The sequence below is a fragment of the Pleurodeles waltl genome, chromosome 11 (assembly GCF_031143425.1).
Source record: "Pleurodeles waltl isolate 20211129_DDA chromosome 11, aPleWal1.hap1.20221129, whole genome shotgun sequence".
Taxonomy (NCBI): domain Eukaryota; kingdom Metazoa; phylum Chordata; class Amphibia; order Caudata; family Salamandridae; genus Pleurodeles; species Pleurodeles waltl.
The window spans coordinates 821,035,164-821,060,095 of NC_090450.1; the positions used below are offsets into that span (position 1 = coordinate 821,035,164).

The 24,932-nt window shown below is 42.4% G+C and overlaps 1 protein-coding gene across 1 annotated transcript in view; it reads left to right on the plus strand.

Annotated features, from left to right (window-relative positions):
• The window catches only part of POLE (DNA polymerase epsilon, catalytic subunit), a 293,620-nt gene that overhangs the window by 81,937 nt on the left and 186,751 nt on the right, over window positions 1-24,932 (plus strand). Inside the window, exons 8-17 of the mRNA XM_069214647.1 lie at window positions 2,022-2,102; window positions 2,316-2,423; window positions 9,336-9,446; window positions 9,898-9,983; window positions 12,409-12,528; window positions 13,605-13,737; window positions 13,877-13,990; window positions 17,780-17,992; window positions 18,681-18,788; window positions 24,531-24,659. Of these exons, the coding sequence (XP_069070748.1) occupies window positions 2,022-2,102; window positions 2,316-2,423; window positions 9,336-9,446; window positions 9,898-9,983; window positions 12,409-12,528; window positions 13,605-13,737; window positions 13,877-13,990; window positions 17,780-17,992; window positions 18,681-18,788; window positions 24,531-24,659 (1,203 nt within the window). The remainder of the gene's footprint in view (window positions 1-2,021; window positions 2,103-2,315; window positions 2,424-9,335; window positions 9,447-9,897; window positions 9,984-12,408; window positions 12,529-13,604; window positions 13,738-13,876; window positions 13,991-17,779; window positions 17,993-18,680; window positions 18,789-24,530; window positions 24,660-24,932) is intronic.

Consider the following 24,932-nt stretch of genomic DNA (forward strand, 5'->3'; position numbering starts at 1 on the left):
AGTCTCGAACTATAGCCGTGATCATACTGGCTTTAGCCCGATGCCGGCTCTTGTCTATATGCAGGGCTTTCTGGATGTCAAACAGACTAAAACCCCTTGGCATACTAGACTTAAATAAATGTTGGAATTACAGAGAAGACAGTGGTGACCTCAAATATATGTTTTGTTTCTCTTGAAGGCCTCCCATGAGGTAGCATGTTTGGGAACTGAGCCCCAGTTCAGACCAAAGAATTTGTTAATGGCAGCGAGGAGTTCACATTTGAAGACGGCATAATGGAGCGCATTCTCTGGAAATTGCCATTGTCTGGGTGCACTGCCAGGGAGCGGCAAAACCATTGCGAACCATCGCGAGCTTAACAAAGGTGCGGTCGGACAGGGTGAGAGACATGTGAGTCACCTTCCTCAACCATAAGAGAAGGCTTTGAAAGACAAACCATTAAACAATGTGGGTTCAGGTGTCATGGTGGTTCGAGTAGAAAGTGTACCCCTTGGTCTGCAGGTGGTGAGTACGACACGTCTAATAGGTGGTATGTGTCAGTGAAGTCTTGGAGCGCTTGTAATGAGCAGGGTTTCCTACTAGCAGAAGAGCCAGTAGAGTCCACAGATGGTTGATGGGTAATGTTTAAATCCCTTCCCAGTCTAACCAAGTTAGTTTGCATACACCTTATCAGGGCAGATAGATTGTGGTAGAATTCGGGGGTCCCCATATTAGGGGCATAGACATTTACTAGGCGCCAGCCAAAGCACCGAGGACCAGCGCATATGTGCCATCGCTGTCCGCTATATGATCGTGGTATGTGAATGGAAGGGATTTATGTATTGGGATATAGACCCCACGGGAGTAGGAGCTGTAGTAGGAGAATATCTGTTAGCGTGATGCGTTTCCTGTCGGAACACTAATGTTATGTGATTACTGTTGAGATAGGATAATACCTGTTTCCCTTTCCTAGGATTATTCAGGCTGCGAATTGGGTGGTGATCAGTGTGGTGTTATGAGGATTCAACATGTGGGTGTAGAGCTTGCAGAGCGTGGAAATGTAATGTACAACAAATGAGCGGCAAAATAGCAAAACAACACCATACAGCAAGAACCAGCCCTTCTCCCACTTCAGCAATACCATTATCTGGCAAATCCCCATTGAACAGTAAACAAATATTTTTTAAAAAGCAAGCATTCAGGCACACCCCCCTTGAGGGGACGAGGGGTGTGGCAACGCTTTGGGAAAGTGACACCCCTCCAGCAAGTGTTCAGAGATCCTTTATGTCTTCAGTCCATAGCCGGGGATGCTTTTAGAGGTGGTCTGGCGGGTACGGGAAGGATCATATCAGCATATGAGATGCAAGTGGAATGACTCTTGGGTAGTGACATGGGGGAGGCCGCATCATCTGGGATGTAGGTGAGGAGCGTCCTGTAGTGGTATGGAGACTGAGGCAGCAGCCCTGTGTTCTGGCGTCACATTTCCAGAGGGGGGTTTGCCCATGCTGGCCCACCTGCAGAACTGGACCACCTCCAGGGAGGTGGTGAAGATCTGGTGTCATCCATCTGCCTCAACTCTGAGACGTGCCTGGAACAGCTTCAATATATACACTTGAAACGCTACACATAACTAGAACCAAATTTATTTGGTAGATCATTGGAAAAAAAAGTGGCATCAACTTTCTTTCAGGTCAGTAAGATTCAGGATCTAGACTGACTCTTCCCGAATCTACTGGCCTTTTCAGAAACTTCTGTGTTGTATTGGCATTTGAAGCAGCATCTTTGACTCGCAAATTTCAATATATTTCGCTCAGATGGTTTGTTGCGATTAGTAGAGTACTGTATTGCATACTGACTACATTGAACGTACCTGTTTGTTCCCTTGGATAGCTATATTTCTATCTTGTGTTGCTTTTGAATCTTTAGCCATGTGGTACAACAATACTTTGAGAGAGTTTGCAGCATACATTAGATTAATGTTCAAGCTTGTGAAAGATGGTTATACCGCATTGATGCAGGGATGACCCTACTTTTTCTGTTGCAGGCTCACTGGTATAACATCCGCTACCGTGGAAGCACCCTCCCACCAGAAATTGCCAGGCGTGATGACCTGGTGGAGCGACCGGTGAGTCTTTAGAGCTTCGCTTATTTAGGAAAGGTGGTTGTTGAGGTCTTTTACATCATCCATCCCTTTTGCCTCCACAGCTATATTTCTTTGCCTTTCTCTGTTTCCCTCTAATATGAGACTTCACACTCTGTCCTACTGATGTAATTTTTCAGTCCCCACGTACCTGCTATCTGCACTGTGCCATTGATTAATTTATGTTATAATTTGTAGGATCCTGTGGTCCTAGCGTTTGATATAGAGACAACAAAGCTGCCTTTGAAGTTTCCAGATGCGGAGTCTGACCAGATCATGATGATCTCCTACATGATTGACGGACAGGTAATGCAGTAATCATTTATCTTCAGACTCACCTGGTGTTCTCAGGCCTTCATTTTTTATTCACTTGTTCCCATGCCCAGATTGAAAATTCCCATCTCCTCTATGGTTCATTCTTGATACCTTGGAATGTTCTCTTCCAGGTCATTTGTGACTGCCTCTGGCATGTGTCGACCTTAAAGTGCTGCACCCTCTCGGCATAGCTGGTCACTTCTTATTCTGCTGTGTGGATTTTTTAAACTTTTTCATGAATTGTCCATCAACTCTTCCCACCCCACCGTCTCTTCCCCATCCACTGAAACAGCGACAGCGAGCTGGTCCATGCTTTCTATAGCCTAATCTTCCTTTGTAAAGTTGCTGGTGTATGCAGCCTTGAACACACATTGCGGTCCCGCGTAAAGAGTTGTGTGCCTGTGATATTCAGCGAGCTTGGGCATGCACAATTCTACATGTTACAGGAGCATTTCCTCACCAGTTCTGCTTCTTGCTGCAGCTGTTCCTTTGTCTTGAGTGCTGCGTCTCCCGTGCCGACAGCATACCTACTATGATAACCATTAGCACAGCCTTGAAAAGGCGCAATACACTTTAGAATATTCACATTTAATACATTTATATTGACTGTAGGAAATGTCCAATAACTGGCAACTACAAAGTCTGTTTCATTATATTACAATGATGTCGGTAGCACTAGCGCTCCTGTCCTAGAGAAAATGTCATGTTGATTCTTGATATTGACAACAAAGCTTTAGCTTAGCAAAGCACCAGTACATGTTTTACTGGGACCAGAGCGACGTCATGAAACCTGCAGATTCTGTTTTCCGTGCGACATTCATCCACACAGCTTAACCAGCTCTAGAAGTAATGCAAAGTTCTTAAAGTCTCTGCGTCTTATGGTTTTAGCCACTGCAGGATAGAACAATAATTTCCCTATATGCATAAATGTGGCCAATATGTCTTTTGTATTTAGGTACAAATGTCTTTATTACTGCTTTTCTGACATATTAATGTCTTTAAAAGGACCCTAAATAGTTTTAGGTGTTTGGCCTTTGTTCGGGTTGCGTTTTTCTCCCGTCTTTTGTCAGGGCCCTTAGCTGCTTATGTTTCCTACTCCCTTTAGTCTTAGAGAAAATGGTGAGATCCGTTATCTCCTATACTCCGGGGGAACTTAGGGCGTTTACGAATAGCCCGGGGGATTGCTTCTGCCTCTGCCCTAACCTTGGGTTGGGGGCCTGGACCTGTCCCTCCTGTGAATGGACTATGCAAGAACCGAGAAGTTCAGAGTTAGGGCAACCTAAACAAAGTCTGGTTCTTCAGCTGATAAACTGCTGCTCCCTGCCTGCACATATGCTAGATATAAATCTTCTTTTGAGCGAGCAGTCACTGGCCGCCCTTTTTCTGACAGAAACCTGGCTCCATGAGGGTTCTGGTCCGAAGCTAGCACTTGCTCTTCCTAAAGGGTATGCCATTGCGAGGTTAGACAGAGCAAAAGGTAAAGGAGGGGGTATAGCTATTATTTTTAAACAAGGCCTTCTATTTAGTTGCTCCCCTTTAGACCTCTCAGGATGTGAGGGTATGAGTTTCTCCTTAGCGTTTAACCCAACGTTCACATTTACTGGAGTTATATTGTATCGACCACCAGGGCCCTATGAAGAATTCCTTAACATATTGCCGGAGCAGATAGCGGAATTAATTTGCAGGAAACCTAATCTAACGGTCCTAGGAGATTTTAATATCCAAGTGGACAATTTAGAACTGACTGCAGCTAAGCGTTTGGTGAATGATCTAGAAGCGTTGGGACTACATCAATTAATTTGTGGTCCAACACAGGACTGAGGACATACAATAGATCTGGTATTTAGCAATCTCTCCTCGCTAAGTGCTCTACCCCCCGCTCCCGTAGCATGGTCTGATCATTTTTTAATTACGTTAAAAATCAAGTTGTCTAAGGATCACAGTTTCCATCAGCCTCTAAATAGGAAGGTAAGGAAATGGCATAGTGTTAATGTAGAAGAATGGATCAATCTGTTATTTAGGAGTAAAAAAGATTTTATGAGGGACCTCCAGGTGGACCCCACTCTATTCAATGACTGGATCTTTGATAGCTTGGATGTTTTGCGGCCTTACAAGGTCCCTTCTGGGCAGAGGAATGGAGACAAGTCCCCATGGTCTTCTCCTCACCTAACAACATTGAAGAGGAATTGTAGGAGGCTCGAAAGAAAATGGAGGAAATCATTAAAGCAGGTAGATAGGGAAGAGTATAGAGGATCAATTAGGCTCTATCATAACGAGATAAGACTAGCTCAAGCAACCTATTATGGTGACGAAATTGAAAGGGCGGCGGGCCCTCCGAAATACATTTTTAGGGTCTTGAAGGAGTTGCTTCATGTTCCTAGCTGCCGGGAAGCAACTGTAACTTCAGTGGAACATAGCAACAATTTTGCCTCATTCTTCTTAAAGAAGATCGAGGATATTTATAAGAACTTTCCAGGCAAAGGTGGGTTAAGTTCTGTTCAGCCCACTGAGGATAAGGAAGGCGATATTACTCTTCAGAGCTTTCCCTCTATTTCTTAAGAAAGTACCTCCTTGCTTCTCAGTAAATTGAAATCTGCTTCCCCTTTGGACCCCGCGCCTGCTCATATAATTAGGCAGGGATGTTCAGCCATAATACCGGTGATAACAGAGCTGTTGAATAGCTCCTTACAAAGTGGCATTGTACCGGCATCATGGAAGCATGCAATAGTGAATCCCTTGCTAAAGAAACCTAGCCTAGATGGTGCAGAACTTAAGAACTATAGGCCAATCTCTCTTCTTCCAATCATGGCAAAATGAATTGACAAGTATGTCAATACACAAATATCTGGTTTTCTGGAAGAACATAATATTCTGCATTCTACGCAAATGGGCTTCAGACCTGCCCACAGCACCGAATCAGCTATGATAGCGGTCACGGAAGTAGCCAGAAAACGGATGGATCTAGGACTGGCGACGGCGGTAATTATGTTGGACCTAAGTGCCGCATTTGATACAGTCAACCATGGAATATTGATTCAAAGAATGGAAAAAAGTGGTATTAAGGGCCAAGCGCTTAATTGGCTGAGCTCCTTTCTTCAAAACAGAACGTTCCAGGTGTTAGATCGCTTCTTCTTTTCAGATCCGTTTAGATTTCAATGTGGAGTACCACAGGGCTCATCATTGAGCCCGACTCTTTTTAATATCTATATGGCTCCCCTGGCAGAAGTTGTGGAACCTTTTGGTGTATCGCTTGTATCATACGCAGACAACACGCAGTTAGTAATCTCTTTTTCTTCTGGTAAGGAGGTGGAGAATTCAGTGTTACCGGCCTGCTTGCAAGCTGTGTCGTCTTGGATGACAGAGAGTAGGCATCAGCTTAATGAAGTAAAGACTGATATAATGTTTTAGGAAGGTTGTCTAATATGGCGAAAAATACTTTGCCAGCAATACATTTAGAATATCTACAGCCACCAAAAGACCACATTAAAGCATCAGGGGTCTGGCTGGATTCCAGACTAACGTCAGACTATCAGGCCAGGAGACTTTCAACTACCTGTTTTGGAATACGGAAGTTACTTCGCAAGGTAATTGGTTTGCTTCCTCCCCTGGCCAAAAGACTTACAGTACAGGCCCTCATTTTATCAAGACTGGACTATGGGAACAGTCTCCTCCTGAGATCCCCAGTGTATGTGGTTAATAAACTACAAATAGTCCAAAATGCGGCTGCTAGGTTACTGTTTAACATGCCTAGGTTTTCTTCGGCTAAGAAAGCTTTGATCGCTCTGCATTGGCTTCCAGTGAGGAAAAGAATCAAGTTTAGGGCTCTGTGTATTTTTCATAGAGCTCTATCTAATAGAGGACCTCATCTATTGAAAACACTAGCTTCATTTTATGAACCTACAAGAGCTTTAAGATCCTCTTCTAAAGCCTTGGTTGCGCTCCCTAAAGTAAAAAGAATAACTTGGGGAGGCAGATCTCTGAAGTATCAGGGAGCAAGACTTTAGAACTCGCTGCCGCTTAATATCCGTTTGAGACAGAATTTCGGAAAGCCATCAAAACATGGCTATTTTAATTCCAAGGTAGCATTCTTTTTTGAGGTATCACTTTCCCTCCAGCTTGTTTAATATTTAGTCTGGATAGCGTTACGAAGCCTCCGGGTAGATAGGCGCTATATAAAACATAGTAACATAACATAACATAACATTGTTTGTAGTAGAGTGGTCAAACCTTTGCTCTCTTTATCTGTGAGGATAGATATTACAACTGGCACTTGTGCTTTGAAGCTTTATTGAGACTATCAGTAAAAAAAAAAGTCAGGAATATGAATTCAATGACCAAATGTGACTGTGACTGATTTTTCTGGATTAGGAATTTCTAAACATTTAGACAGGAAAATTCTGTCCCTCACTTGATGACATCATGTGTGTCCCCTAAACATTTGATGCAGACGTTTTCACCAAAAGGTAACTTAGTTCTGTCTGGGTTGTGACTTTTCTGTTGCCTCAGAAGCTTCTCGGCATGAAGGGCATTTCTGTGCTTAGTTTTCATTTCAGTGCAAAGGAGCAGGTTTTGGCATTGACCACCAGTTGAAATGCATACTGGACCAAAGGGTTTAGGCCCTGGTTTTGGTACTGTAGTAGCAGTGAGGTTGCTGACTTTTGATTGCAGCCTTTCATACTACCTTGGTTTGCAATTTGAGTATAGAAGGGGTAATCAAGTCGTAGAGCAGAAACTCAACCGTTCTATGAGGCTTTTGTGGCTTTTTATGAATGAAGATTTTGTTTGCACAAAGGGTACAGGCCATTCACCATTCTCAGGATGCCTGCTTCATCTTAGTCTTTACTACATGACACCTGCTTTGCTATGACATCTTTCGTGTGCATGGCACATGCTAGCCTTCCATGGCCTCCTTGGAATTCCATCCAGGTTCCTTACTCACTTTCTCCTATAGTGGAATGGTTTTCTATTCCAACATGAATCTGTGAGGCATGCATTATATATGGGGTCACCGCTCACTGCCATTTAAGGCCGTACATCCAGTATATGGAATTTCATCATCATTAATAATTACCTAAATGAATAAAATCACCCTGATGAAAACAACTGATGATAGAAACTTCATTTTGGAGAAATGTTACTATGATGAATATCCTTTCCATGAAAATAGAATGTTTTTGTTGAAGTGGTACATAGGGCCAAGGACTGAATCCCGGGGCCTCAAAATATTCTTGCAATTTCTAATCCAAAGGAATTGTAATAATAAAAATTACTTTTTTAAATAAAAGATTGTACTTATCTTTCTTTTGTGTCTGCTGTGACTCAATAGTCAAAAGGAAGACAATGCAAAAAGACAGCAAGATTAAGGTAAGAAAGGAAAAAGGAGAAGAGAGAATGGGGGTGGCATGTATGAGGTGGGGAGGTTTCAGGAAGTCCCTTTGTGGGGTTAAATGGGGGCTGGAGTGGCCCATGTGGTTTTGATGGCATAGGTGAAACCCTCTCCCCAAGAAGAAAGAAATGAAGAGAGATCTTAGGGCACCCTTCAAAAACACAAAAAACAGCCTCAAGATTTTTCTTTTGTTTTCGAGAATGGTTTTCGACAGATTTGTGGTCTAACACATGGTTTCACAAAACGACTAGTTACTGTAATTTTTTTCAGGTTGAGTTATCCTCGAGATCACATACAGTCGTATACTAGTTGGAGTAGCTGTCATCTGGTCCTGCTTTATATAACAGGACTGACAACTTTAGTGCTGTCACTACAAACCAAATCTCTCCTTCAGGAGGTACAGTTTGTCAATATTGAGGGTCGTCTTCTCCAAGGCTGGCCTATCAAATGATGTTTTGACAACCACATTTTTTAAGGTAGCTGAACTGAATATATGGATAAATGAAGATTTAGCGTTTTAAATTAGGATGTACCTCATTGTCTGACTTCCTAGTCTGCTAAAGAGCAACACTTCTGGATGCAACTTCTAGTTCATGGAATAACGAACAGCATGTCAAATTAGAAGATCTTCAAGCTGCAAAACCATTCTTACTGTTAAGAATGTGGTTTTATTTTTTTTAATGCTGAGCTAATTAAATCAGAAAGTGGCCCAATGGCCTTGATAACAAAATATAAAAGAAAGCAGGCACTTTAATTTTCTGCATATACTGCCATAGAAACAGTTTTTTTTTCTCTTCAATTTTTCATTTCCAAGAACCGTTTTGGAAAATGGAATCTGATATAAAGTTTAAGAGAAAGAAATTTGTTTTAAAAATCAAGATCTAAAATAAACACTGTTCTTACACATTTATATAAACAGGTATATTTTATAGGTCTAGCCCAACAGTCTGGAATTATTCTAAGTTTATCAAATCTAGGGGGAGAGCATAGCTACCGATGTGGAAATTATTGTTACAGATAAATAGCGCTTCCTTACCTTTAGGTTTGCCCTGTCTTTAATGTGCAATTTCTCATAGCCACTAGCTTATCCTGTCCAGTCTCTGACCCAAGAGAGCACTTACATTCTTCATGGTGGTTTTAGCTATGTCACTACCGCTTCTCACCACCAAGTTGTATTACTACTACCATCCTTAATTTGCGATGCTTGTTCACCATTACAGCATCACTTGTGAGCTTAAAGCACTATTTCATTGTGGAATTTTCCCCTAACTCAAGGTAATATTCCCTCCCAAGCTATGAATCTTTATGAACTTAAAGCAGTGCCTCCACCTCCTTTCTCCCAACCCCTCCTACACCTTCTCAATCATGAGGACCTGGAAGCCAATAATGTCACTGTTCCACCTGCAGTGTATAATGATGATGATTAGAGATTGAAGGAGGCACTAAAGCAGTGCTTGGTTCTGGAGGATTGATGCTACTTCTCAGTGCTGCTGCAATAATCACTGTTTACTTCCTAGGGGTACCTGATCACAAACCGAGAGATTGTCTCAGAGGACATTGAAGATTTTGAGTTCACTCCTAAACCAGAGTATGAGGGGCCGTTCTGTATCTTCAATGAGCCTGATGAGGTGAGGGTGCCAAATGCGAAATCTCTGGCAAGTGTCCTCATATTCCAGTTTAGTCACTGGCTCTTGAAAGTGTTTGCAACATTGTGTACATATATTTCTGTTGAATCTTGGGCTTCTGAGCCAATAATATTTTTTGAAACATGCGCCCTCTCATTCTGTACTTGGGGACCTTTGTGGTACGATGTTGTAGTCTACAGTCCTCTGCATTGGGTGGCATTGATCCATTATTAATATCTCGTGCAATAGAATGCTTTTTGACATGGTTCAATTGTCTTTCGAGTTGCTTCGGAAAATGAAAGCTTAAGGACTTGTCCCTACTATTTGATTCTGCCAACTTGTACACTTTGTGCTGGTTCTGTTCTCATTTGGGAAAGTGGTGGCTCTGATTGAGTGTTTTGCACTTTGTTTTAAATCAATGGGTTAATTGACTAGTTTCAGGTTCTTGTTTTAGGCACGGTTAATCCAGAGATGGTTTGAGCATGTCCAGGAGACAAAACCCAGTATCATGGTCACATACAATGGGGACTTCTTTGACTGGTAAGTGTAAACTTTTTTTGACTGCCTTGGCTGAGTTTGTCCTAATCTCTCACTTGACCTTCCGACTTGGCCCTCAAGGTTAATATTTGCTCCTCCCAGCACCTAAACTGGATTCCCCTAGATTTTGTTCGGCATAGTATTGTGGTTACTCTGAAACGGCCACAGACTGCAAGGTCATAGAGTTGAATGTTACTGTGATAAGTGTATTGGCATAGAGTGAAGTGATGTAGAATGTATTGGCATAGAGTGCAGCGGCGTAGTGTATCGGCATAGAGTGGAGATGTGCAGAGTAGATTGGTGTGGCTTAGGCTGGAGTGGTGGAATTCATTGGTGCAGAGTACAGACGTAGACTGCATTGGCGTAGAGTGGCGCAGAGTAGAGAGGCAAAGCGTGAGGTGGTGCAGAGCTTAGTGGCGTGGAATGGTGCAGAGTAGAGTGCAGTTGTGTGGAGTACAATAGAGTGGAGCATTCATGGTGTGGTAACACACTACCATCACAGACAGCACATTTTCAATTGAAATGACCATTACATTTGCACAGACATACAGTTTTACTAATAAAACTATACAGTGCACAGACAAAAATGTGTGGAAATTGCATCACACAGTGTAATTATATTTTGATCATATTAAAGTATTTGTTTTCAAACACTTCAGAAATAACAAAAAATGTGCTTTGTCTGTGTTTCCAATCCATATATATTCTGAAATACTCACACAGTTAATTTAAAGGTTGTAGTATGCTAGAAAAATAAACTCTTTCCTATCCCCAGTATCCAAAAAGGTTGTCACATAAATCCTCTCACTTGAAATCCAAGAAAGAAAAGTAAGCACAGGCCCTCAAGAGACAGTGCTTGACATTTTACCTCTGTCTTTGAATGTACAGCAATTGTGAAGAGATAAGAACAAGATTTACAGGCCTGTTTACAGATAGGGAGCACTCCAAAGGATACTGTAAACAAGGTCTGGGCAAGGGAAGGTACGAACTCAAGCTGGACAGCCTAAAACAAATAAAGCCAGCAAATGGAAAGCAAGAAAACGTGAGTTACCAACCACAAAGCCAGTTGCAAGCAACGGGCAGGATACACTTCCACATTCAGCTTTCTAAATGTTCTCAAGATGTCTTTAGCAAACCTGACAGCTGTGCTATCTGGTAGGCTGTGACTTACAAATGGAGCAAGAAGGCCATTTGAGTCACAACAGACCGTCTTGATGCTAACAGCAGCGGCACAGCCGAGTTTTGAGACTAGCAACATTTGTGAATTCACAAGTGGTGCAGTGGTCTTTTAACTATCCAGCTGGACAAGTTTCAAAAGATCACATGCTTAAATTCGAATAAAAGCCTTTCATGCCCCCGATTTATGGATAGCTACAGGCATTGCTCGGCTTCCTGTAAGTAAGTTTGCTACATTCAAATGCCAGTGCGTTTCTTATACAAAGACCTCTTTTCATCTGTAGAGTTTCTTTTGGGTTCTCTACAATGTGCTCTTCCTGGATATAAACCTGCTTTCCGGCTGTCACCAAGATGAGGAAATGCCGACATGCTGAACATGCCGGTGCCTGTCAAGTTGCTTACACATAGAATTCTCTTCCTTTTGAGCTACATCAAACTTTCAACTAATTGACTTTTAGAAACTTAATAAAACTGGTCTCTATGTCCTGAAATTGTGACAGTGTTGTTAGACATTTTGTCAATCTTGTGCTTGCTAAATATTACAAAATAATTACCAAACCAGTAAAATAAATAAATAAGGGGCAAGTCTGAAAGGTTCACAATGAGCCGCCTGTTAAAAAAAAGCAAAAAACAAAAAAAGCAACAGAGTACTCAAGAATGCACCGTTGGTAAAGTCCCCATCCGAAAACGCAGTTTGTTTTATTCTTAATTACCTTTGCTCAAACGCACTTCTCACCTCACATTTCTGTTCCTTCAGCACCCAATAGCTTTATTTGCTCCTATGAACGCTTTACAAAAATAGCAAGAGAGATGTCTCCTAAAATAATGAGCTGAAGGGCTAAGTTAATTATAATTGTGGAGAAATAAATACTTTACTACATGCATTTTGGGAGTTTGGAGACATGTGTGACCATTCACTAGACAGGCCAAAGGATTAGGACAGCGCCATGTTTACTAACCAAGCTTTTTGCCCCTAATTTCAAAGCCAGTGAGTAACACATTTCGTAATTGCTCACTTTTCACTCCTGGAGAATGGCGCTTTTGCTGATGGGTAAAATAGGCAGACATTCGTGACTAACTTTCACTGGGACATTTCAGTCATACATGGCAAAGGTTCCTTTAGTGGTGGCTGCGACTCGAATATATGTTTTAAATGGAGGGACTCGGATATATGTTTTAAATGGAGGTGGTTGAGCTACACACATTCTTGAATGTTTGTGACTTTTTCTTACCTCTGTTTTTTGTCTTTCAGGCCCTTTATTGAAGCCAGAGCAGCTGTTCATGGGATGGACATGTACCAAGAAATTGGGTTTCAGAAGGACAGCCAGGGGGAGTTCAAATCTCCCCCATGCATTCACATGGACTGCTACAGGTAGGGTACAGACTCCTGTGAAAGAGTATAGCTATTCCCCCACCTTGGAGAGCTTTCAGGTGGGTCCGAATTGGGGATAGCAAACTGGTACTATAGGTACGGCAGGAAGATTCCTTGAATAAGTACTCTAAACTGGTTTAAACTGCAATCACAAGCATTCACAAATGTATCACCAAAGCATCATCATAGTAGTCAAACCAATTCTTATTGTATTCTCAAGTTTTTTGTTTTTTTTTCTCTGTGTTCTAGCGAGGCAACATGTTTATCACTTTGTGATAACCCAATTGCTTCATCAGGGCTTCCTCGTAACAGAATATAAATGAAAGGTAGATACGCCCCTCATATTGAAGCTTGGTAGATGATCATATGCAGACAAATAGAGTTGATGTTGTATGTGTTGTTGTGCAAGGTGGAGGTACACGCCAAGATGCACAGTACTGTGACACTCCCTAGCAGGAGCCTGGGCACCGTTCCTCCTCCACTGATGTTTGGACAGAGGTTAGGATGGGCCTTTTGATTGAAGATGGAATATAGAGCTGTTTTGTGGGAGTTGAATATATGCTATGGGGGCTAAAAGTATTTTTTTGGGTGGCATTGGCATTTGGAATTATGACTCGGTATAGGCATTTAAGAGAGGCAGGTGAAGGTTATTTTGTTTATTTTTATTATTTTATTTTGCCCCATAGTGTGGCAGTTATCCCTCTAGATGTTGGAACACAACATTGTTTTGCAGAAATTGAATAAGAATGAATCAAATTCTGTTCATTTGTTGCATTGGAACATGCCATATATCCAAAACCCTCTTCTACTACAGTATATATATATATTGTTGAAAGAAAGTGTTACTTCCCTTTATTAATAACGGTATTTCTTGTGATTATATCCTCTACCTCCAGATTCCATGCCTTACAAACATTCCCATTTGGCCTTTTTATTAGGGCATGAGGGGAGATGATTTGATGTGGGGGTGTTTGTTGGATGGAATATTTCTGTGGTTGTGTCTTGTGGGACGTTAGAGTTAGTGATGAAGGTCTCCTATTGTACAAATCTAAGGCGCAAATATTCTTTATTGTTAGGTGGGTAAAGAGGGACAGTTACCTTCCAGTTGGGAGTCAAAACCTGAAAGCAGCAGCCAAAGCCAAGCTGGGCTATGACCCAGTGGAGCTGGATCCTGAAGAAATGTGCCGCATGGCCACAGAAGAGCCTCAGGTATGGTGGAGCCAAGAGGTTACTAGACATGATGGGTGTTTAGGAGGGTGTGTTATGTTGTATGGGGAGGCTAAAGAAAATCTAATATCGGATGTCTTAGAATTCCTCACGTTTCTCCTTTTATTTCTTTTGCTTACAGATTCTGGCTACATATTCTGTGTCCGATGCTGTTGCCACATATTATATGTACATGAAGTATGTCCATCCCTTCATTTTCGCCCTCTGTACCATCATACCTATGGAACCTGATGAGGTACGGTTCTCTGCTCTTCTCTCTTGGCTGTAGCTCCTGCCTACTATGGACTCAACACTACTTCAGAGGCGTAGAATGTCGACCCAGTGTAGGACCAAGACAGTCTGATCTGCACCATGTTTTCAGCTTAACTACTCATTATGTGAATTAGTTCCATTTAAATTGGGCTTCTCCAGCGTGTAGCTCGTGATGTACTGGTAGATCTCCAGCTACCTGTAAGTAGCTCTTCTCTGTCCAGACAAGCTAACTAAATTAGAAGCTTCTGATTGGTTCAATTAGTATATGCATACTGAAATTGAGAGTGTATCTCTGTAAGTAATCATGCATGTAGTGGCCTCTAATGTAAACTTGTCTAATGTACTCGCTAATACAACACTGATAATATTAGTAGCTTTCAATAAGTTTCATTGAACATAAGTAGCTCTCATTACAGAAAAGATAGGAGATCCCTGATTTAGAATAATGTTTATTATGTTGCTCTGCATTTGTATTGTGCCATCTGCAATTACAAAAACCTAAGAATGCAGTATGGCTCTGGGTTTACTGGCTCTGCTCTGGAAACGCTGCCTCATGGTGCAAAGGGATTGTATTGGGTTCTGACTTCTACAGCCAACACCGTAGAACAGCAGCCGGCCTTTTTTGTTGGATTTGTTCAAACTGATGATAGATGTACTAACCACAAGGTGTAGTGCTGCAAATGCTCCATTATCTCGGAGATAGGAGACTGTGTCTATGAAGGCTCTCTAGTGTCTCTTGCCTGAGATGTGCTTGAGTAATTTTCTGCTGGGTTGATATGAATTTGAAGGGGTCTGGGTCTCCAATTGATCTTAAGGGAATGGTCTGAGACTTGTGGTCCTATGGTTCAGTGACCTCGTAATTGTCTTTTGGGCTTTTTACTTTTAAAGCTGTGATGTCTATAAGCTCTACATTGTCCTCGAGTTAGGAAGGACCTCAAAGTCCAGCTGTTCCTCATCCAGAGGCTGGGCTGTACTGGAGAGTATAAAGTTATTGCAGCTCTTACACAACAGAACATCCCAGAGACCCTGAAGAGTTCCCTTAACTATACAGCAGCTCAGCCTGTTGTCCATATGAACGGAATAATTGCAGGATGTGCAATCATGGGAGTTCATAAGTATTACTTTGGTATAATAGAGAATGCAAACCTTTAATTGCTTCAGTGCTTTTGGAGATCAATTTCCTTGAACTGTTATAGATATTGGAAGTTCGTCAGTGCTTGGTGCTATGAATGTGCAGGGTGCAACTCTGTGAGGTTAATAACTTTTTTCGTCCTGAGTCCTAATCTGGGCACAATCTTTGTGAAATTGAATTATGAAGCACAGAACTGTCTTTGAAGAGGCTTGTCAGGAGGGTGTTTTTGCTAAGAAATAAAATAACATGCAAATTTCAACATCTACTCTAGTTCCAAGAGCTCTTCAAAGGGCATGAAATTTAAAACTGTGTAGATGTGTACATATATAACTTGGCAATATTGGAAGAAAGTTAGAGTCTCTCTGGTGCAACTGGCATTTGTGGGAGACTAGATAGTACCAATGGGTTTGTGGAGTAGGATGGATTTGATGGTGCGCTGTTAAATGGGCTATCGCAGTGAGGGATGGATTTGATGGGATGCAGTTCAACCAGCTGTCATAGCGTTCAAGGGGTTTAAGAATAGTGTGTTTGAGTTGACAGTGTTTAAGAAACCCTTTTTCTCACTGGGAGGGAAGGCATTTGCAGTGATGCATTTCAAAATAGAAATAGATACTGACAGCTTGAAAATATGGAATATTGTGAAACATGTTTCCAGTAGTGATCCAGTGGGTGGGTTGGGGAGGAGGGGTGTTGCCAAATTTCAAAAGGTTAAGAACTGCTGCTTTAGCATAAGTGATGGTGGGACCACACAGCGTTTTGAGAAGTAGTTATGTGAACCAGACCTTTTCATCTGAGCCACTGGAGTGGAGGCAAGCTGGCCCACTAGTGTAAAGTTCTGCTTCTCTGTGCTTACCCAGCCCTTTACACTAACATCCATTGAATGTTAAGCATGTTGCTGTGTGTAGCCTTGTTAATGCATGTATTATTTGTGTGTCTGGCAGAGTAAGAGGATCAGAATAATGGAGACCAGTGGAATCCATTTGGATACCCCTGGCCTGGCTGTGCAAGGGTTGGAGTTGAGAAATGTGCTCAAAGACAGTGAAATTGTATTGCTCGCATTCCTTTAGCTAGATTGCAGAGATGTGACCGTGAAGAGAGAGGACAGGAGACTTCTTTCTTTTAGATATTCTCTGAGGCCTTTTGTTATGAAAGAGATGCTGATTAGTCTTCCTGAAAACCCTCATTTGGTGGATAGTAAGGTTGAAGCTGGGACTGCAGACTCTGCTGTAAAATGTGGGAAAATGTTTAGGTGAGGACTGCCTTTAGTGTTCATTTCGGTTCATGATGGCCAATTACAGAATCCTCATACCTCTATGTGCCTGTATTGTTGGTGCTCAATTAGCTGACCCTGCTGTGCGGAGCATCACTGTATACAAGGACCGCATAAAACAGCCTGGAAAGGACCCTTGAGAGGAGAACCACCCTAAACTAACTGTCTCTAGAGTTTCAGGCAGTGGATCCACATCTCCTGCCTACCAGTTGGATATAAAAGTGGGACACCACTGGCCCAATTCCAGGCCCAAGTCCTCTATGGCCAAGAAAGGGAGTGGTCTGTGGACTACTCAGACGGCACCTGTGGAAGCAGAGCAGATGTCTGCCTACAGCCGGTCTCTGAGAGTTAAGGGGACATGGCCTGAAGTTTGGATCCGCTTACTGGGGAAGTTGTATACTGTTCCTGAAGAGGCTTGAAGCCTGCTTGTGGACAGGGGAAGAGGCCAGCCTACACTGCAGGAGGGAAGACTGTCCATGAAGCAGTGAGGTGGAAATGTCACCTGTGGTTGTGGGGCGCCCAGAAGAGTAGACTGCTAGAGAGTAATCTTTGAGGACTTGTTTTACAGAGCTCCTCCCAGACTCTCTTGACTGTTCCAAACATGAAGCACAACAGTATGATTGCTGAGGGTCAATCGGACAGTGATTGTATGTTGCCAATCAGCCCGTGCAAGGATTGCATCTTGCTATGGTAGTCCAGCCCATCTGGAGCTGCAGCGACTGAAGCTGGAGCAGCACTTGTGTGGATGCAACCGCAAAGTGTTGCAAGACCCTGTTGGGGACTTCACCTGTGGACCAGCCAGACCTGGCATGGGCCTGGGACAAGAGGTACTGCAGAACTACCTGATGGAGAACTTTTGCTGTCCCACAGATACCCTTGGAGCATTGATTCACCTGCAAAAGGGTAAGAGGCTAAATGCCTGATTTAGAGCTTGGCACACATGTTAATCTGTCACAAAAGTGGGCGATATCCCATCCGCCTTATTGCACATGCCAAGGGATGTAATGCGTTTGTAATAAGGTGGACAAGATATACATCCTTCATCGTCGCAAAACTGGAAGTCTGTAGTGAAACAGAATAAACTCCACTCATCCAGTTATATTCAGTAGCTTGGTCAGGATCCATTGTTACAGGTAAGAAACCTTTTTTCTAGCACTGTGTTGAAGAACAATACAATTTAAAGCAGAAATTTGAAACGAATACCTAAGAATTTTTTTTATTTGGATGAAGAAGAACTTTCATAGCTTGTTTTTTCTTAGGAGCAAAACATTGCACATTTTGAGACCCTAATCCCTGTTGGAGTGTAAGCCATTTTTTGATAGAGGATGTGTATCTGTTTTTACTCCATTCTTTCCTCCCTTATTCCCTAGGTACTACGGAAGGGCTCTGGGACACTGTGCGAGGCACTGCTCATGGTTCAGGCATATCATGCCAACATAATCTTTCCAAACAAGCAGGAGCAAGTTTTTAATAAGATGACTAGTGATGGCCATGTGCTGGACTCTGAGACCTATGTTGGTGGCCACGTGGAAGCCCTGGAGTCTGGTGTCTTCCGGAGTGATATTCCTTGCCGTTTCAAAATGGTAGGTTCCTGCTTGTCACAAATTTCTTGGTTTGTCCCAGTCTCTCTTACTGTCCTTTGTATCGGCGTGAATTTCTGTTTCCTTTATGAAAAAGGTGACTTGGTCTCAACTTTTGCTGTGTGGTTCTGATACCTAAAACCGTTACAGAAACTATAGCAACTTCTGAAATACCTCAACTGGCATCCTAAATTACTCTAAAAAGTAATTGAATCTGTCAACTCAAGATCACGCTTAATATCCCTTCTGTGCTACAAACATCATTTGTGAATTATGTGAACCACAAATCTGATGTCCTGCTGCTGTCCCCTTTTATTTTTGTAGGGTCTCTTAATTATATGTATTCCTGGTTAATAATAAACACGTCATGCCAATATGTTAAGGGAAGCAAGGTTAGGTGCCGCCCAGTGAAATCATAGGTTTCTGCCTTAAATTACAAGCTACCTCATGTCTGCTCAATTTAATCTGTGCAGTATGGCAATACAATTACAAAGTACAATTCATTGTTTGATTTTCATTCTGAATAAGAACACTGTTTAAGAACGCATGCTTCATTGAGTGTATGAATAAGTCATGTTCGATCAGCAGTACATCTATTGTCTGTAACATTTTTATTTGAATTCTCTTGACCACCTGGTGTTGTGAATTTGACATTTTCTGAGAAATATGAACATTTTTGTATCTTCCCCAGACTCCTTCCGCCTTTGACTTTCTCCTTCAACGTGTGGAGATGACTTTGAAACATGCAATTGAGGAGGAAGAGAAGCTCCCCATTGAGGAAGTCACTAACTTTCAAGAGGTAGGTAACTCTGGTTTCCCCTTTTTTCATGGTCCAGGCTGATAATTCCTGAATTCTCCATTTTTTTTTTCTCCACAAATCATTTTTTCATTTGGCTGATCTATCTGTGATCACCACCTGAGGCCAATTTTCTTTGCTTCCCATTTTCACCTCATAATCCCCTTTCATCTTTTCCTAACGATACACACCCTATTCCTCCCTTTTCTGTTCTTCCTCTACCACAAAGGTTAATGCCAAGAAGATAGCGCTCATGCCCCACCCCTTTCTGCTGCTTGTTTTTCATCCACGCCCTGGAGAATCTTTCTTTGGTCTGTTTCTTCTGAGCTGACTCTTTCCCAAGTTATTTTGTTAATGATGAAAATCCCTTCTCACTGCTCCCATGTCCTGCCATTTGCTATTATTAGCACCTCGCCACCTAGTGACGACATTGGAAATTGATTATGTAGCTTAGTGCACTTGTATTATACAGGCTTGTGTCACTGTCAGTTTGCGGCCCCAGGCCATTTCCCTATTTAGACCAAACTTTATGGATAGGCAGCAGCTTCTCTTGCATGAGTGCAGTAACAAGGTTCCTTTCTGTGCTACCGTGGGTCTCTTTATAATTATTTTTGTTGTTCTTTTACATCATCCTCTACTTTTTTTGCTCAGGTATCTTAACACAGTGTCCTTCTTTAAGTCATGCTTGTCTTGCCATCATCCGGTTCCTGGCCCTCAAACCTCAGTGTTTTGTGTTTGGGAAACATTCCAGTGTTTAGACTTCCATCATTAAGATGTTTTGCCAAATCTTCCAGACTTGCATGCCGATTCATGGTATAAACAGATCCCTAAATTGGTGTTCGACTCCTTCATTAGGAATAAAACTTGTGGTACAAGTGCTAGGTATTGGCTACTCCTTGTGTTAGTGTAATACCCCTGACTCTGCTATGTGGCTTCCCCATCCTTCTCTCCAAATACCTAAGACCCTATTCCCAGAGACCCTCCGACGTGAAGGTAACACACATTAGCCCTATGCAAATGTCCTGAGAAATGCTACACTAGGTGAAAGTGCTTGGTCACATGACTGACTTTTCACTGGTACCCAACCAGCTTTCTTTAGTCAGACCTTTTAGTCACGCTCAAAGCAGTGGGGAGTAGACTTCCTTTGGGGACCAAACCCTCTACTGCTCTGAAAGTTATTCTTCACTGTCAATATATGCTTGGAGGTCCCATGCTGTTTGTGCAGAAAAGGGTTAAGCTAGTCTCTCCTAATCCTAGAATGGCAGGAATGTGGTAGGAAGAGGTTGGGACCCTCTACCTGACTGGATGTGACTCAGGAGACAGAGTCTGTTTGCTGTGGTAACACCAGATACATGCACTTGGGAATTTTGCAGCCCCAGAGTGATGAGGTATGACCATCCATCCAGATATCCTCATCTGAGTCTGTGCAGGTGACAGTTGAGGATTGGAGTACTAATAGTTAGTGACTGTGGCAACCTCTGCTCAAGAATTGCAGAAGCTGATTATCCCCAGTGTTAACTCTTCCACCACTCCTACAAAGTTTGTGTACAGAATCAGTGACCTGAATCACCTTTACTGGATATTCAACTACTACAGTCCCATTTGGAGGACATCTTAATACTAGAGCCACACCACACCAGGAGGATGAGACACCTCTCCATTCTTTGCTGTTCCAATTCCTGCAGTAGCTTGCTCTAGTCACATAGGTACTTGGTTCCCCTTGGGCTCTCCAGTGGATATTAACCTGTCGGTGGAAATGGGCTTCATTGTAGCTCTAATCATTAGACTCATCCAGTGGCAGCTGAACCAGGAATTATTGAATCACTCACACTATTCTCCGGCTGCAGGGTTTGTCTATTTGCTATACTCTAACATCAGGTCAGAGGACTCGTTAGATGCTCTTGGTGCAAAGTTGAAGGCTAGAGAAACCACAAACACACCTGAGCCTCATGGCAGTGCAAATCCTGAAGACGCTAGTGCTGTCCCCAGTGTAGAGAATTAGCTGTAGGCTGCCAGTCCCATTCTCAGTCTTGAACACTCCCGTCAGGCTATCTGGGTTGGAAAGTTCTCACATTAACCCTTCTTCCAGGCTGCCTCCACACATGGGAGAATGGGACACAGAAACTGGTATTGGAACCAGGAAGACTTGGATCCTGGTAACCGATTCAAGACTCTAGAAGTCCTATCCATCGAGTCGTTCGTGCCTGTTGTGGGGAATGACAGCAGCTATACTTTGTGCAAAAGCTCCTTTACCCAAGCCAGCCCTGGTCATTTAGCTGCAAGTTGTCAGCCAGGCGCAAGAGATTTGGGGGATGTCTTTTCCTAAATCCGGCATCTCAAAATACTTGGGCAACCAGTACCTGGCCCCGGGAAAGTTAGGTTTGTGTCTGGGATGCCCTCAGCTTAGTCTTTGTATAAAGCGATGTGCTGTCACATACACAATAAGATTTATTGTCTAGAAACCTAGGGCAACAAAACATTTGAGAACAGACTCTTAGATGGGCCAGAACCAACATGAGCAGCTAAATTATCCTTACACTATGCCCAGGAACAGTGTTCATGTTTAACCCAGGAACAAGAGTGACACGAAAACTACTGATGTCCTCGGTACTCTTAGACATTGCTGCCAGAACTGTGAATGCCATGGCGATGTGCCAACAGTAATAAGGCCCAGCGAAGTAATTAATCCACACTTTGATGGAAACATGTTTCATCCCATGGTGGATGAGTTCATTTGGCAGTACAAGGCTGGCATAATCACAACAGAACCACAGAGCATTATCTAAGTGGTACTGATGACACACCACCGTCTTTCTTCCAGCCAGTCTTCCAGTATTTCTATACTAGCTGGTCATTTTACTCCCAGACCCATCTGGAGATGTTGCCTCAACGGGTAACAACCAGCTGACACAAAGTAATTCCAGAAAGAACAGGACCACATCAGCGGTCTGAACCAAGGGCAGAAAGTCACAAGGAGCTCTACACATATGTCTACTTGTCCGGTATCATTCTTTGAGGCCCTTTCTTCTCCCATGTGGGGAAATGCTTTTTCTCTGCTACCACCATAGGATCTTCATAAATATCTAGGGCCCAGTTGCTGCCTATCTACAGCAATAGAAGATGTGATTATGTTATTTGAACAATATCAGAAGAGGTGTAATGCAGCTTGGCCATATACAATCATGGGGTTTGTAGTTAAATTACCCATCCAAGAAGACTCAGTTTGTATGGGATAGCTTGTTGAAAACTGTTCCCTCCTTCAGACAAGGCAGGACTATTAGCTAGATGGTTTCGCATCCTGACTAACAAGACTGGTGAGACTGATGGTTCCAGAAAATTGCATGCATTCTGAATAGAGAATGTCCTCCAAGCTGGGCTTTTGAATCAAATACTGAATAAAGGGTCCGAGCATATCCCACTCTATCCATGCTGATTTCAGCCTTCATCAAAGTGAATAGATCTCCCTCCCCTCATGTTTGGGAGGATCCTTTGTTTGCCCTGTCCATAGATCATAAGTCACTACAGACTCTTGGGAGGATGAGTGGGTGACTTATTGGTTGAATATTGGGGAGAGACTGTCAACTCTGATTTATCCTTGCACAAACAGTAATTAGAGCTGTAGGTTTTTTTTGTTTTTGTTTTTTTAAAAGCCATTCTGCCCGTAGCGATCCTTTGCATAGCAGTGACTTACACAGCCCTCTACCATGTTAGAATATTAGGAGGACACACTCCCTACAGTTCAAGTCTCCTATGGGATGGGCAGATGGCTCAGATAATTTAGGATGACCTTTGTGAATCGTGTGGAATGGGTTTGGCTATTTCGTTGATGTTGAACTCCAGGGTTATCCAGAAAGTCAGGCAGAAACCAGGATGCTCTTTCATCCTTCGATCTCTTGGACCTGTTCCCTCTTTTTCAGATGGCCACATATACCACCTCAAAGGAGAGATGTTCTTTGATGGGTGGACCAGGGAGAGTGTTGCACCCACTCCTTACCATAACTCTGCTTGAGCTTATAGATCCTTTTGGAGCTTCTAAATTTCTCGTCACCTCGGCTGACGAGAAATCATAAGAACGTCATAAGAATAAATGGCTGAGGTTCTAGTGCTGCACTGGTGGTTTACGCCCTCACACGCTTGTTGAATTTTGTCATGTCCTTTTCATATTGCTTGGCTCTGAAGGATTGCGTGTAAAAAATCTGGAAGATTTTCTTCTTAACTATTTGAGCTTCTCAGAACCAACCTAAAGAATCATTCTCCAAGGCCAACAAGAAATTATGTGATTAACTTAGTGAATTTGTCGTCTTCCGTTAGTTGTTCTGCTGACTCTTGAAGCCTGATCAGGTTGATGGCCTCCTATAACATTAAGCTTCTACAGTGTAAAACATTGTTTATGATGGCCATAATATCACCTATACTCATACTTGTAAGTGAGTTTCACGAACTTTGGCTCATAGACACAGATTGGTTCTCTGAACTCGCCTTTTCTTCCAAATGTTCTTTTCTGAGTTCCATATAAACAAATACATCTATCTCTGACATTTTTCGATTACCAGGCTTCCTCTGTAATGAAACGTTGCACAATCTAAACATTGGAACGCTTTATGCTTCTCTCTGAACCAACCAGTGATCTGTGTCAGTTCAGCTTCTCATGACCTTTGTATACAATGGCAGCTGAGCAGCATCTACGGCCAGGTTCGTCAGACTGCTAATATCCTGTAACGCCCATTTTAATACATATCATGGAGCCCAGTTACTGGGGGGGGAGGGAGTCTCTCTACCCAGACTAAGGACGTGTCTGTTATATTATGCAGCCGTCTATAGAGAAGTATGCCAGACACCTACATGGACTACCTTACAAGCAGTCTGCTGTCAGTAAACTTTTAAGGCTTTTTTTCAGTGATGCAAAATTTGACCACAATGTTCTTCTCAAATTGTTTTCCTGGGCTTAAGCTTGCAGATGCAGCATTCTTCTTCTCCCTTCTTTCCATTCGCTCTTGCTGTAGAGTCTAGCCAATAACTGAGAATGGGAAGGAATCCGAATGTAAGGGTAGGATGAATTGGCCTTACAACCCCACGTGTATGGGGGAGTGTTGCACGTGACTCCTCATATGCAAGAGTTGCACTGGCAAGTAGAGTTCTGTTTTACATTATGGAAGAATATTTTTTGTCCCACCACTTGGTGCCACAGAAAGTTGAGAAAGATGCACCATAAAAGTAACTTTATTCTTGTCATTAATTCCCAGCGTGGTTTAATTATCTGGTCCAGCACTAAGAGGGGTCTTAAACAAGTTCGTTTTATTTGCTTTGCATTTTACGTTCTAGTTCATCCTTTAAGGTTTCAGTACTTACTCTGTCTTATTAATGCCTTAAAGGATGCTTGACTTATGTCTGTTTAATATCCTGAGGGTGTTGCCTCCTTCTTTCATTTGCCTTGTCTCGCTTTCTCTATGTTCCTTTGCTGGCAGTCTGTGCTGTCTCGTTTGGTTTCATTTTCTCCCTTATCACTCCCTTCAGCATTTCTAATGTATTTCTCATGCACTAAGCATAGCACAGTGGTGTCCTTTCGTGTCCCGTAGGAGATCTTTAATTCTTAGTTTCTTTTTTGTCCTTTTAGTTTCTTTTTTTTTTATATTCTCCTTTTGTGGTAATCTTTTTTTCCTACTCTGTTTCTTTCTACAATTCAACTCTTCATCCCCCTTCATGCCGCCCAACACCTGAAACTGGATTTGTCTCACCCTTTTGCAGGTCTGCGATGAGATTAAGAAGAAATTAAATTATCTGAAGGAGGTGCCAAACCGAATTGAGTGTCCACTTATTTATCATCTGGATGTTGGGGCCATGTACCCCAACATCATTCTCACTAACCGTTTGCAGGTGAGAGTCGGGAACTGTACCCCATGCCACTCTTGTTTTACTCCACCTTTTTCTCACAACTACTGAAGACATTTTACGTTGTTGCTTTTATCTGAAATAATTGCTTAACTGACGTTATAGTGAGGCCACTAACCAAGGTGTCCAAGTTGTGTGGTTTTATTTTTTAAGTTCGTTCAGTCCGTTTGCTAACGATGTTGGTCTGGAAGTTGTTGGACACTTATGTTTTATGTTTAGATGTTGTTAAAAATTATTTAGTTGGGGAGAAATTTTTTG